A 15,721-nucleotide genomic window follows, 5' to 3' on the forward strand; every position below is an offset into this window, starting at 1 on the left:
TGCGTGCGTGTGCAGGGGTGTGTGTCGACCATCTGCTGTAGAAACTACTGATTTAAATCTCTTTGATGCATCTATCTCTATGATATTTAATCAACAAGTTTCTACACTTGAAACCATTTGAGACGCGCACGTTAATTAATCAACACGGACACTTTGGGTGATTGGTCGCCAATGGAGATCTGCAGAACTGAATTGATTGGAATTAGTGAGCTGTGACAGTGTGACAGAGAAGTCAATGAATTGCCAATTAGCTGATTAGATGAAAAGTTGCTGCTCGCTCTAGTGACTGATTTCAACTTTGACATCAATACTCATGTATAATAGAAACAAGCAGCTTTTCAATAGCTACAATATGTTCACTGTTGAGACAAATGCACAATTTGGACATGAAGCCACATGCATATAATATAATGCATATAAAATGATGCAAATGGTAGTAATGATAGTTTAGCACATTTTATTATAGTTTTTATTTTATTTTGACTTTCATTTTTTGTTTTGTTTTGTTATTTTTAATTAGTTTGTAGAGCGAGCTGTTTTCATTAGTTTTCATTTTTTTTAAATCCTTGGTTTGTATTTTTCAAAAATGCTTCATTTTAGTTACTTTTTTTTTTTTATTAGAGTTGGTGTCAGTTTTAGTTTTTTTTTATTATATATGGTGTATTTGTGGAGTGAAAGATTTTTTTTTTAAAAAAAGGTTAGTAAGTAGTGTGTAATAAAGTTGAGAAAATTACAATTCCTAAACGTCTATTTAATCTTAACGTCTTCTGTATGACAGGAAAGTAATATTGAGAAAAAAATGAAAGAAACCTTGAAACCTCATGAATGAAATGAATTCACAGACGAAAACAAAGGAAAAGTTTTCATTTATTTAGTTAGTTCTATAAACATAAAATGTAGTTTCAGTTAGGTATCATTTTTTAAGAACACTCTTATTTTTTCACATTTAGTTTTATTAGTTTTTTTTTCAAGTTTTTATTTTGTTTGTTTTTGTTAGCTATAATAACCATGTAAGTGACTAATGTGCAACTGTGATACAAAACTGATTTTTAATAGCTGCCCACTGTAGCTACTGATGGTTCCACCTTAGTCATAATGACAGAACAATTTTGAGTTAACAGCCGCACTTTATTATGATGACTCACACATATAGGAGAACAAATGCAAAGCTTTTACACTAGTTCTACACGGCAGATATAAAAGTAGTGATTTTTAGAGTGTGAGAAATTTGTCCTTGAGTGTCCAGTAGGCAGCTTTATTATTTACCAATTTAGAGACAATCTCCCACTCGGCAGAGCATTCTGTTTGTCTCTGCGTCTGTCTCCGTCTCCGCTCAAAGACGGCGGCACTTCCTGCCAGCTAAAGGACAATTTCACACACATTGGCGTGTTTGTGCTGGACTCTGGAAAAAGAAATATTGAAACGATGCGCAGAGAGGCTCAAGGTGCAATGTGGTGCCACTTTTCACTGCCTCAGAGAGGTGAACGTTCACACAACTCTTAGCTTTAAGAGGCTTTTTTATTACTTCAGTCACAAAGTGTGCTGCGCTGTAACTAAAAATGTGCAGAGTCACAATGCACAACAAATGATTGACAGCAAAATCAATAGCTATGTCTGTCATGAGTCGACACACAATGAATGTCTCAGCCATACAAGGTGTCACGCCGCCACCGGCGTGACGGCCCATGCTTTTATTTTGTTATCCATGTTTCCTGTCATGCTTTGAAAATCCTAACTCTCCTCTCACCCCAGGTCACTTGCCCTTCCTGCCGCTCCCTAATTACCGGTCCCTGCCCATGATTACCACCACCTGCCACCAATCAAGACTCACAATAAAAGCCAGCTGCATTCTCCCCTCAGTGCCGAAGTGTCACCGTCAGTGCATGGAAGCGTCCCACAGTCCTTATGTCCTTGTTCATGTTGCCTAGCGTTGTTGCCTTGTTTTTGTGCCTTTTCCTCCCTTTTGGAGCGCCTTCAGTTACCCCTTTTGCCTTGTGCCCTTTTTCCTCCCTAGCGGAGCGCTTTCTGTTGTCCCCAGTACCTTTTGCCTGTTTTTTCCTCCCTAGTGGAGCGCTTTTTGTTCTCCACTTTTTCCCCTCCCTGTTCTCCTCTCAGTTTGAGAGGAGACCTCTGTTGGCCGGAAATAAACCTGCTGCCTTGGTGGCCTACCTTACGCCTGCGTCTGAGTCCTACTTGACCTCGCCTTGTCAGTACACTTCGGCCAGCATGGACCCAGCAGGCATGGTCGAGGCCGCACTGCAGAGCCAGGAGGCCCGGCTCAACAATCAGGACCAGATCCAACAGACCATGCGGTCCCGGATTGAGGAATTGACCAGCCAGGTCCACGAGCTGGTAAGCCTCTCACGGCGTCGAGTGCCAGCTTCCACCAGACAACTTCCTCATCCTGAGTTCTCCGTCCCGACCACGCCATTCACCGGGGTAGGATTAAGACTGGCCTCCCCAGAACGATACTCCGGTGAACCCGGGCGCTGTCAGACTTTCCTCACGGAATGCGACATTCATTTTGAACATTTACCACAGGCATTTCCCACAGCCCGGTCCCGAGTGGCCTTCATGGTGTCTCACCTGACGGGACGGGCCAAAACCTGGGCGACCGCGGAATGGGCCAGGGGTTCCTCGGTCTGTCAAAGTGTACAGGACCTTCAAGTCGCTTTGCGCCAAGTCTTTGACCCAGAGAACAACGACCGAGAGAAGGCACGAGCATTGAGCCGGCTTCAACAAGGCAAAGAACCTGTCAGCGATTACGCTGTCCGCTTCCGAACATTGGCAACGAACAGTGGCTGGAACGCCATAGCACTTCACGATCATTTCTTAAAAGGACTCTCACCTGCCATTCAAGAACTTCTGATCCCCGTAGAACTCCCCACGGACTTGGACGCTTTAATCTCCCTTGCCATCCGCACCGATCATCGTCGCCAGGAGCTGGCTAAGATCGGCGGACCTCGAAGGAGGGAGGAACCCACCCCCTGGTCACGGCAACCGGAGGCCAGAAGGCTGCAACCCATCTTTTCTTCCCGACCGGAACCAGGAGAGGTGGACCTCGCCAGCGACGAACCCATGCAACTGGGAAGGGCTCGGCTTTCGCAAGAGGAAAGACAGCGCCGACGCCGAGAGGGCCGTTGCTACTATTGTGGTGGTCTTGGACACTTGGTGGGATCCTGCACCACGAAGGGCAACTCTCCGGTGAGTTCCCCGTCACCCCGACCCGCCAAGAACCACAGACTCACGCAAATTCAGATAGCCCACCACAATGTCACCACAGATCTGTCAGCCCTTATCGACTCCGGATCCGACGAAAGTCTCATGAACTGGGAGCTCGTAAGGCAAATACGAGCCTCCACCGAACCCCTTTCCTCGACCATCCTGGCTAGAGCGCTGAATGGCAAAGAGCTCTTCAAAATCACCCACATCACTGAACCTCTGGAAGTCCGAATCGGATCTCACTTGGAGACTCTCCGCTTCCATGTTTTTCACGCATCGTCCTCCACGTTGGTTCTGGGCCATCCTTGGTTGCGTGTACACAATCCCAGAATCGACTGGAACACTGGAGTCGTTCTGGAGTGGGGAACGGACTGTATCTCACACGGGTTGGAACCACCCTCACCCCGAAACTCCACAGCCCAGGTTCACCAGGTGACTCTCGTCCCACCGGCTCAAGAAGAGTACCCAAGCCTGCACACTGTTCCCTCCTGCTACCACCACCTGCGGGAGGTCTTCAGCAAAACCAAGGCCATGACTCTTCCTCCACACCGACCGTATGACTGCCCGATCGATTTGATTCCCGGTTCGACCATTCCCAAGGGGAGACTGTACTCGGTTTCAGGACCAGAACGCCAAGCCATGAACAATTATATTGACGACTCCTTGAAAGCCGGCCTCATCCGACCGTCTTCCTCACCTGCAGGCGCAGGTTTTTTCTTCGTGAGTAAAAAGGATGGATCCCTACGCCCATGCATTGATTACAGTCCCCTGAATGACATCACTGTTAAGAACCGGTACCCCTTGCCCTTGATGTCCTCGGTGTTCGACCAGCTGCAACAGGCTAAGATTTTCACCAAGCTCGATCTCCGGAACGCCTATCACCTCATTCGGATCCGCGAGGGAGATGAATGGAAGACGGGCTTCAACACTCCACGAGGACATTATGAGTACCTGGTCATGCCATTTGGCCTCACGAATGCTCCAGCCGTCTTCCAGGCCATGATAAATGAAGTACTCAAGGACTTCATAGATCACTTTGTGTATGTTTACTTGGACGACATCCTGATTTACTCTCCTGACCTAATGAGCCACCGAGACCACGTAAACCGAGTCCTGCAACGCCTACTGGATCATCATCTGTACGTGAAAGCTGAGAAGAGCCTGTTCCACGTCAACACCATCTCCTTCCTGGGATTTGTTGTTTCACCCGGGAAGGTGGAGATGGACTCGGACAAGGTCAGCGCCGTACGAGAGTGGCCCACGCCGGACTCTCGGAAAAAGGTTCAACAGTTCCTCGGATTCGCCAACTTCTACCGTCGTTTCATAAGAAACTTCAGCACCATTGCCGCGCCCCTACACGCCTTGACCTCCCCACAAGTCCGGTTCATGTGGAACCCGGAAGCCGAAAAGGCATTCAGAGACTTAAAAGCACGATTCACCAATGCCCCAATCCTCAGGGTCCCTGACCCCAAACGCCAGTTCGTGGTGGAGGTAGACGCCTCCAGCATTGGAATTGGGGCAGTTCTGTCTCAGCGTTGTCAAGAGGATGGCAAGACACATCCGTGCGCCTTCCTCTCACGAAAATTATCCAAAGCTGAACGCAATTATTCGGTCGGAGATCGGGAGCTTCTCGCCGTAAAAGTGGCTCTTGAAGAATGGAGACACTGGTTGGAAGGCGCCGAACTCCCTTTTGTGATCTGGACCGATCACCGAAATCTGGAATACTTACGCCAGGCCAAAAGACTCAATCCTCGACAAGCCAGATGGTCCTTGTTTTTCAACCGCTTCGTATTTTCTCTGACTTACAGACCAGGCAGCAAAAACGTCAAGGCGGATGCGTTGTCAAGAGTCCACGAATTCGAGCCATTGAAAGCCGAGCCTGAGACCATCCTGCCCCGGGACTGCATAGTTGGAGCCATGAGATGGCAAATTGAGGACGATGTCAAGGAGGCACTGCGCAACGTCACTCCCCCCACGTCTTGCCCGCCACGTCGACTCTTCGTGCCTGAGGAACTAAGGTCTCAGGTGATACACTGGGCTCATACATCACAGCTGTTTTGTCATCCTGGAGTCCGCAGGACCATGTATGCTGTTGCCAGGAGATTCTGGTGGCCGGCAATGGAGACCACCATAAAAGAGTACATCGCCGCCTGTCCGACTTGTGCCCGCAACAAGACGTCCACTCAGTCCCGGATGGGTCTACTCCAGCCACTACCAATCCCATCCAGGCCATGGGCAGAAATCTCAGTAGACTTTGTAACCGGACTGCCCCCATCTCACGGTAAAACCACGATCCTCACAGTTGTTGACAGATTCTCGAAAATGGTTCGCTTCATTCCACTAACCAAGCTCCCGTCCGCCAAGACCACAGCAGATATCATGATCCACCACATTTTCCGGTTCTACGGCTTTCCATTGCACATCGTCTCAGACCGTGGACCACAGTTCGTCTCCCGATTCTGGTCACAATTTTGTAAAGCTCTAGGTGCCAAAGCCAACCTAACGTCTGGATACCACCCTGAGGCCAATGGACAGGCAGAACGATTGAATCAGCAACTTGAAACCGGACTGCGATGCCTTGTCTCCCAGAACCCGACCACCTGGAGCAAGTACCTGGTATGGGTCGAGCTTGCTCACAACTCTTTGCCCACATCTGCCACAGGTCTTACCCCGTTTAAATGCGTCCACGGCTACGATCCGCCATTCTTCGCCGAACTAGAAGAGGAGGCAACGGTCCCCTCGGTCAAGGCCATGATCCGTCGGTGCCACAAGGTCTGGTCGGCGGCCCGGACGGCGCTTCAACGCCAGGGAGACCGGGTGAAGAGGGCCGCCGACCGGAAGAGGAGACCAGCACCAGAATACCGCCCAGGCCAGCGAGTTTGGCTATCAGCCAAACACCTCAGGCTCAAGGTACCATGTCCAAAGCTGGCCCCACGATTTGTGGGGCCTTTTCCAGTAACCAAGTCCATAGGTCCTGCCGCCGTTCGACTTCGCCTACCAAGATCCCTCAGAATTCATCCAACATTCCACGTCAGTCAAGTCAAGCCGGTCCACGAAAGCCCACTTGTGCCCTCCGAACCCGACCCACCCCCCCCAGAGATGATTGAAGGCGGCCCCGTTTACAAGGTCAGGAAACTCTTAGATGTGCGTAATCGGGGCCGCGGAAGACAATACCTAGTAGACTGGGAGGGATACGGCCCGGAGGAAAGACAATGGGTCCCCTCCCGGTTCATTGTTGACCCCTCCCTCATTGATGAATTTTATGAAGAACACCCTGACATTCCTGGGCCGTCGAGAGCCGGCCGTTGAGAGGGGGGTACTGTCACGCCGCCACCGGCGTGACGGCCCATGCTTTTATTTTGTTATCCATGTTTCCTGTCATGCTTTGAAAATCCTAACTCTCCTCTCACCCCAGGTCACTTGCCCTTCCTGCCGCTCCCTAATTACCGGTCCCTGCCCATGATTACCACCACCTGCCACCAATCAAGACTCACAATAAAAGCCAGCTGCATTCTCCCCTCAGTGCCGAAGTGTCACCGTCAGTGCATGGAAGCGTCCCACAGTCCTTATGTCCTTGTTCATGTTGCCTAGCGTTGTTGCCTTGTTTTTGTGCCTTTTCCTCCCTTTTGGAGCGCCTTCAGTTACCCCTTTTGCCTTGTGCCCTTTTTCCTCCCTAGCGGAGCGCTTTCTGTTGTCCCCAGTACCTTTTGCCTGTTTTTTCCTCCCTAGTGGAGCGCTTTTTGTTCTCCACTTTTTCCCCTCCCTGTTCTCCTCTCAGTTTGAGAGGAGACCTCTGTTGGCCGGAAATAAACCTGCTGCCTTGGTGGCCTACCTTACGCCTGCGTCTGAGTCCTACTTGACCTCGCCTTGTCACAAGGCCTAAAAACACACAGGAAATCTGCCTTTTTAAAAATTATTATTATTATTATTATTATTATTATTATTATTATTATTAAAAGAGGACCATTTTCCGAATTTCCAGAGTTCCTTCGAATTTTGCCTGATTGCTACCAAAATTTGACCCAAATTCATTTAGCAGCATGATATTTGGTAGACCTTTCATGTGAGTAGACCCACAAAAAAAGTCTCAAGAAGCCATGCCACTTTGGTTCTGTCATGACTGGGTCATGCCTGGGTTAAGTTTGAGTCATGCAAGGGCATGACAGGGTTTTGTTTCGGTCATGCCAGGGTTATGTTTGGGTCATGACCGTGAGGTCAAGTGTTTGTTTTGAACTGATGTAACCGGCATCTAGTTTCAACTGGTCTTAAAGCTATGTGATGTCAGGAGCTATGTGATGTCAGGAATCTTTAATCTCTTTATCTAGTCAACAGCCAATCAGATAATTCCATGTCAGTCCTGTTACCCACATGTCTAGTCACAACCAATCAGATCGATTCACTGTCTATATAAGCTGTCTGAGAAGTGTGTGTTTTTGTCGGATTATTACTTCTGTTCCTCTGTGCACCTCCACAACCCAAATTAGCTTAGCGTTTCGGGATTCTTGATACATTCTCGTTGTTTCTCAAGTTTGTTCTACGCCTCTCGATGTTATGCGAATAAAGAGTTAAAATCTTATTTGTGTCTACGTTTTTGGGATCCAATCCAGAGAACATAACAGGTTCAAAATAATTGGGGATTTTCAGGGGTTCTTTAAAGATGGACTTCTCCTAGAGATTTTGTCTGATTGTTACCAAATTTGTACCATGTATACGAGGCAGAAAGATGATAGCAAAAACACACTACATTGCGGAGAATTGGAGTTTTGGTCATTGTGTGTGGATGGAGCATGGCAGCAAAGTTTGATGTAAGTTTAACATGCGTGGACTCACAAATGAGTCTGAAGAAGCCATACCTGAGAAGACACAGGAAGTGTCAAGGAGCCATCTTGGTTTGAAGCAGCTAATTTTGGGTCGTTTTGTACATTTCCACGGTTCCTCCATAGATTAACTTGTCCTTGGGATTTTGTCCGATGGGTGTCAAAACCAGTTTTATTGAGCAACATGAACTTTGGTAGACATGTCTATCATGAGTAGCCTTCCTAGACCCACAAAAAAGTCTCAAGAAGCCATGCCTGAAAAACCGCATCAATTCTGCCATTTTGGTTTGAACCAGCCATTCTAGTCTCATTTTGCATTCAGGACAAACTTGCCATTGTTATGGCTGCCAAATTTGAAGCTCAAAAACTAGAGAGATGACTGGAAATATCTCAACGCAGCTCCACAAGGTCAAGTCTTGACCAAATGTGTTGTGTATTCTGGCCCTGAAGTGATGCATCAGCGCCCCCTACAAGTGGAAAGTGATAACTGTACATTCCTAATACCTGCCCAATTCTATTGCATTTTTATGTAATACTTGGATTTTCCTTGCTCCGGATATTTAAAAACATGATATAGACGGTTGTTAAGGGATAGCGAGCAAATAATTGACTATAACCACACTCAATGAATAATGAATGTGAGCATATGGAAGTAAGTGCCAAGGAGCTGGAGGTGCAGCGGACAATCTGTCAGAGCTACCGAATGCCAGTGACATCGGTGGCCTGGGGGCCACAGAGCTGCTAAAATATTTGATTGCAAAAGTGCTGCTGAACACACTTGATATCACCATTAGTACCTGAGCGTGCAGGTGTGACAGCCCTCTCTTAATCAATGTTTTTATTTTTCATATTAGTGAATCGCCTTTTTTGTGACCTTGACACATATTAAAACTCAATTTTCTAGAGGACCAAAATAAAAGCAGTTCCTGAAGATTTTCACATGTGTTCCAGTCATCTTACATTTTTAGGGTTAAGTGAGGGCAGTGACCCACCCGATCCAGCAGATGGCAGTGGTGGTAAAAAGAGCAATTGCACAATAACCTACAGGACTTCCTTCTAACTCCTCCAACAAATCACAGACATTTTTATTTGTTTGCACTCTACTGAATGACATCGAGGAGGTCAAGGCAGTTGTGTTGTCAGCGCTGTTGGTTTGCAGGATTATGCACAAAGAAAAAAAAAGATAGATATCCATTCAGTTTTGATGCTTTTAACATTGCAAGATTAGGGAATTTCCCTCCTTAACTTCACCGTAAAAATGCATGAATCACAACTGATCCAAATTAGGATTGATTGGCCTTTGGGAGGTCTACAGTAACATTCTATTCACAATGCATTTATGGACTCTTCTGTTATTTATGTTATTCCATTTTAAAAATCTGTGTGTGCGTGAGCGTGTGTGTGCGCGCCCTTGAATGAATTAGGTAGGCCCTCAGCTCTGTCTCCTCGGGTTGATGAATGAAGGTTTGCTCTCTTTTTCGCTTTCTCCAAAACAACCCCCTCATTTCTCCACCATCGATCGATTGCCCCTCAGGATCTCTGCCCCTGTCGGCATGGCAACAGACTGCGCCTGTGCTCTATCGACACCCTCACAGTTTTGTCATTCAACTCTGGTTCACATGCTTTCTTTTTTTTTGGAGGGGAAGAGGTGGAGGGTGATCTGCATGCCTTTTTATGCCAGAACAGTCTTGCGGAGCAACAAAGGAGTTTCATGTATTCCCTCTAGCTGTTTGTATTATGATGGATATTTTACCGGAAATGTCATCGAATGCTTCTTTTTATATGACAAAAGTGGAGGAAGTACTGCATCTCTTTGCGCGTTCTGCTCAAATGAGTCACGAGTGTTTTATTAGGACAAATACTTGCCTCTTTAAATTACTTTGTGATTCATTAAAAGGATGGATGGTACTTGCACGCTTCAGCCTCTTAATAGATGACAATAAACTTTTCATGATTTAAAAGCCTTCGCGAACAACACATTTCGCTTCTATTTTTTTTTTCAAAACAGTGTTGTTAATTTTCAATGGCTACAATGCAGAGAGCTCAAGTCAGGGGTTCTATTTTTGTAGACAGGGGTACGTGCACTAGGCCGAAAAACGGATGCATCCCAGTCTTAAGGGGGGAATTTGAAACAGTCCTGAGAAAAGCAGCTGATGATTTTTGAAGGGTCAAGGGGGGGGATCTAGGAAAACTAAAAGAGTAAACCAGCAAGAATGTTCAACATAGAACAGAAGTCGTACAGAAGTCAGAGGGTGCTTGCAATGTAGCAAATCAAAATACGCTTTCACTTCTTTCGAAACATTGATTTAGGATTACTCATCCATTTATTAATCTTGGACATATGAACACACACATATGCAGGGTTTTTCCTGGCTCAAATTGTGGCAGAGGTGATATCACCCTGACTATGATCGGTGATTACAGATACCAGGTATCAGTATCGGTGCCGGTCTTATTTTGAGGTATCGGTATTCGCGGCGGTGACCGATACCATTATGGGCCGCATCAGGGACTAAAAATTATATGAATACAAAGTTGACATTATTTTTTTTCGTGGTGTGTGCAATAGTTGCTCAATGATCTGTTTCTTCTTCGATACATTAAAGTTTTAAACAAAAAGAAAAAAAAAGCTGTTTTTTCTTCGGTTGTTGCTTCAGGTCTTTCCGGTGCACTGCTATTGATATAGCGCCTCCATAATGGTGCAACACTGCAACTGCAGTTAAAATACGTTCCTGCAATATCAGTGGCTCAAGTTGGAGGTGGCAAGCAAATTAGGTGAAGGTGGCCGCCTCTGAATTTTGTACACAGGAAAAACCCTGCATTTTGAAAAGCTTTGCATTGGGATTTTCATGGGCTCGGCCAAAATTGACAACAAACATATGTTGTGTGCATGATAATATTGTTGTTGTTGTTGTTGTTGTTATTATTATTATTATTATAAGGGTTGCAATGGTTTTACTGACATGCTAATTTTTTATATTTTTTTTTCTGTCTTGAAGGGGAACTAGCGTCTTTGCCTGCAGCCGTCCTTCGTGTGCCCTCCAGGTCGAGCCGCCATGTCTCTCCTCGCTTCACCAGCCGCCCTCCTCCTCCTCCTCTTCCTCTCCTCGGTGCCTCCCTGTCAGTCCGAGTCCCAGCGTGGGTCGGCGTTCTCGGCTTCCGTGCTGCCCTCCTCACTGCCTTCGGCCGGGCCATACGGGAACAGCAGCGTGCAGGCCAAAGGCAAATGCGACGACGTTACGGTGTGCAAGCCGGGCATCCTGCTGCCCGTCTGGAGGCCCAACCGACCCGGCCTCGGGGAACAGATCGCTCGGGCGGTGGTCTACTTTGTGTCCCTTATGTACATGTTCCTGGGTGTGTCCATCATCGCCGACCGCTTCATGGCGTCCATCGAGGTCATTACATCACAGGTGAGGTCATCTTTTCGCACTTGCTTGGACACTCACTACTTGAAAATTGAACATTTTAACTGCTGATTAAACTAAATGTCCCAACCCAGCGGGATGTATTGGATCAATTGTGTGACTTTTCAGTAGGCCTATTGCCCTATTGGGTGTTGGTCTCGCTTTGCAGCAAAGTTTGATGAGCCGCAATGTTCCAAGCTCCTGACCAAAGGTGTACTCTATGAAGGTGCTGTAATTTGCCACTGCCATCACCTGCATGGTGATTACGATAAATGGACAAAAATTAAAACTGCGACTTGGCAGCAAAGATCTGGCTTTACCATTGGCGGTCTGTAATTATTTCAGCACAGATGATGGATATAAAAATGGATATAGCAGGTAGAAATTCAAGTACCTTAAAAAAATATTATCCATCCATCCATCCATTTTCTTGACCGCTTATTCCTCACAAGGGTCGCGGGGGCTGCTGGCGCCTATCTCAGCTGGCTCTGGGCAGTAGGCGGGGGACACCCTGGACTGGTTGCCAACCAATCGCAGGGCTAAAAAAATATTATTATTATTAATATTATTATTATTATTATTATTGTTGTTGTTGTTGTTGTTGTTGTTGTTGTTGTTGTTGTTGTTGTTATAAATTAAATTACATTCATTATTAAATTAACTCATTCGCTCCCAGCCATTTTCACAGAAGCAATCCCGTTCGCCCGCTCCCGTTTTACTGTATTTTGACTGATTTTGTAAGGCCCACAGAATATTGTGTTCTATTGCTATAAAAACATGATGGAACCTATCAAAAGTAAGATTGAAGTCTCATCTTTTATCAGGAAAAAAAAAAAAGTATATTTCTGTTTCCGTTTATCAGCAATTAGCATTAGAATGTAGATAAGTTTAATCAATTTTCACAAATCTACTTAGAATTGTGAGTAATTTAGCTTTTTTTTCAACATGGCCTTTGCTGACCTGCTTTGTTCTGCTGCCACCTGCTAGCCGTTTGTCTAATAACTACCATTTCTGCAACCGTTCATTGCATTTGAGAGGCTGCATCAAAGCTTTCTGTATGCTCTAGCATTAAAAAAAAAATAAAATAAAATAAAACGTATAAATACATATTTGGGACACTTAAAACATTAAAGAAAACGTATTTATACGTTATTGGGAGCAAATGAGTTAAAGCACAACACCTTCGTCTATGACAGGAATGGACAACTGATGGCCAACCACACTGCATGAGTGGGATTTGGTTGCAGGACATAGTACCTCATTAATAAAATTTTGAGTACTTTATCCATCAATTAAGTTCAACCCTGGTCTAAGATACAGTCAGAGCCTTTGATCATGCACCATGCAACACAAAATACAAAACAACACACAAATTTTCACATTTTCCTTGTAAGAAAGATGCGATATTGTAGAGACCAAGACTGACGACTAACATGGCAGCTGCTGCCTCACTCATAAATTGAGCCACCTTGTGATCACAAAAATACAATTGTTAGCGGTTCCTTGTAACACGGTGTTCAAAAATAACCTTGGGCAATGAGCCACATGCTGTTGGGATCCAATTTTCAGCACCTACTTAAGTTGCCGAATATGGCTCACAAACATCATTTATTATTCATGATTACTGAGCCTTTTTAGTCCGGTCAGCAGGATTACATAAGAACAAGGAACCAAATGGGAACCTATTAGTTTAATTGGACGCATTTATTTTAAGATACAGAATATAATGAGCATGAGTGGTATATGACTACTGTTCAAGTGTTCTTCTATTTTGCAATTGTTTATATACTCTGAATCATCCCATAACACTACACAATATTGCCAGTATTCATTCACCTCACCTGCCGATGACTTGACTCACATATGAACATCCCATTACTTATCCATTGGGTTACATATGCTTCCTGAAGCACATTTGTGAGGTTACACACAGATGTTTGAGCTTCCTGTATGCGTTTGTGTGTGTGTGTTTGGCCAACAGGAGAAGGAGGTGACTATCACCCTGCCAAATGGCGAAACATCAGTGGCAACAGTTCGAATTTGGAATGAAACCGTGTCTAATCTGACGCTAATGGCTCTGGGCTCCAGTGCACCGGAGATCCTGCTATCAGTCATAGAGGTGCAGACATACACAAGCGACTACTCTCGCCACCTCTGCTCATTTGCCAATAATCATCCGTTTCGTCACAATCTGTGCAGGTGTGCGGTCACGAATTCGAAGCGGGCGAGTTGGGACCGGGCACCATCGTGGGCAGTGCTGCCTTCAACATGTTTGTGATTATTGGCATTTGCGTGTGGACCATACCCCAGGGCCAGGTGCGCAAGATCAAACACTTGCGGGTCTTCTTCATCACCGCCTTCTGGAGCATCTTCGCCTACATCTGGCTCTACCTCATCCTGTCCGTCATGTCGCCCGGCGTGGTCGAGGTGAATTGGTGATAGGTTTATACACCAAAACATGTAAGAATGACAACACAAGGATGAAAAGACAAGATTTATTCATTTTCACCCGCAGCGAGGAGAGCAGAGTTGCCAGGTACAAGCTGTCAAGGATGCTCTGGCAACTCTCCTGCACCCTCTCTATTTATTAGGGACCAATTCCCGTCCGGTTACAAAAAACAGCGTTGCACCAATAAGGTGTGGGGAAAGCACACCAGTCCAACGCTACGCTACTTTATCTAAAAATAACATATCTGTCTGCTCCTTGGATGTAAGTGTGTTGCAAATAAGCATGTGATTTTCCATTTAGCAATGAAAGTTCTCGTTTCCGCTTCTGCCCCAGATGGTGTGACTTATTTTAAACACAGCCAAACTGTTCTAAAAAAAAAAGCAGTTAACATAAAGTTCATATAAGTGTGAAGCATTTTAGCAAATATATAATAACTTAAATACACTTTAAATGTAACAATTGGGCTAGGACACCTTTATGATTTGAGCATTTAATTAATATCCGTATCCAGCTAAACGTTCATGTACTAGTATGCTCTTTAAGTTCACTAGTAAGTAGGGCTGTGGACAAATTGGCAGTGATTTGAATTGAGTTGTGAATTGGTGATTGAAAACCAATGCCAAATCCAAATGTTCACATAGACATGCCTCAACAGTCTCGTTCCAGTCAAATACAGACTGCTTGCTGTTTTAGATTTGAAAGCTGTTGAAACACAATATAATATTATATATTTTATTTTCCCATATGTCTCAGGTTTGGGAGGCCTTGGTGACCCTACTGTACTTCCCAGTGTGCGTTATCCTGGCCTGGATCGCCGATCGCCGCCTGCTCTTCTACAAATACATGGGCAAGCGCTACCGTGCCGACAAACGCCACGGCATCGTCGTGGAGATGGAGGGAGACCTAACGCCCAATAAAGGTGGCATGGAAATGATCGCGGATGGCAAGTTGCCACCCCATGGGGGTGCTGTAGTCCCTGCCGAGAACTACGGCGGAGATGGCGCAGCTGCCAATAACGTGGGCGCGGCGACAGCCGGGCCTGCATCCTCGGGCGCTGGGGGCACGCTGCCCAACTCCAACAGCGCCTTGGTCAACATGGAGACCAGTCGGGAGCTGGACGAGAGCCGCAAGGAGGTGGGAAGCCTACATCACAGAACACACCGGTTCCGAGTCGACAAAGAATCTAATACGTGTGTTTTGGATCACCCCCAAAGGTCATTCGCATCCTGAAGGAGTTGAAGCAGAAGTATCCAGACAAAGAGCTGGATCAGTTGGTGGAGCTGGCCAACTACTACGCCCTGCTGCACCAGCAAAAGAGCCGAGCCTTCTACCGCATACAGGTGACACTCCAGTAACCTGTGCCCAGAGCCGTTGTAAATTGTTACTGTGTAGCGCAAAATATAGCCTTGTAGCCTTGTAGCCTGATAGGAGTTTTTCAATGTCAGATTTTCTTTGTCATCGGTTATTTAGCTTATTTACATAATGAATGTTTTCAATTTCATTGAGAAAACTCGACTGTTCAAAATCACATCTATGTCTATCTCTTATACACTGCTGCCACCTGCTGACCATTGTAATGAATAACTACCATTGTTTAAGCCACCTCTTCATGTTTGAAGCTGCATCAAAGCCTTCTGTATGTGCTTGCATTAAAAAAAAAAAAAAAAAAAAAAAAAAAACATAAAAAAACGTGTAAATACATTTTTGGGCGTGAAAGACAGAGTATTTAAAACATATTTACACGTTTTTGGGTTTGAAATAGTTAAAAGAAGTCTGGCAGGCAGGTTTCTTTGTTAGTAGCTGTATTAACAATCATTCATCAATATTCT

At 45.6% G+C, this 15,721-nt stretch overlaps 1 protein-coding gene across 3 annotated transcripts in view; it reads left to right on the forward strand.

The window, feature by feature from the left end:
* slc8a2b (solute carrier family 8 member 2b) overlaps nt 1-15,721 on the forward strand; it is a 66,574-nt gene that overhangs the window by 37,448 nt on the left and 13,405 nt on the right. For all 3 annotated transcript variants that reach the window (XM_077541182.1, XM_077541179.1, XM_077541180.1), the window contains 5 exons: nt 11,039-11,449; nt 13,425-13,562; nt 13,643-13,870; nt 14,646-15,026; nt 15,107-15,232. In XM_077541182.1, coding sequence (XP_077397308.1) covers nt 11,096-11,449; nt 13,425-13,562; nt 13,643-13,870; nt 14,646-15,026; nt 15,107-15,232 — 1,227 coding nt within the window. In that variant the 5' untranslated portion in view covers nt 11,039-11,095. The remainder of the gene's footprint in view (nt 1-11,038; nt 11,450-13,424; nt 13,563-13,642; nt 13,871-14,645; nt 15,027-15,106; nt 15,233-15,721) is intronic.

This window comes from Festucalex cinctus, chromosome 13 (assembly GCF_051991245.1).
Source record: "Festucalex cinctus isolate MCC-2025b chromosome 13, RoL_Fcin_1.0, whole genome shotgun sequence".
Classification (NCBI taxonomy): Eukaryota; Metazoa; Chordata; class Actinopteri; order Syngnathiformes; family Syngnathidae; genus Festucalex; species Festucalex cinctus.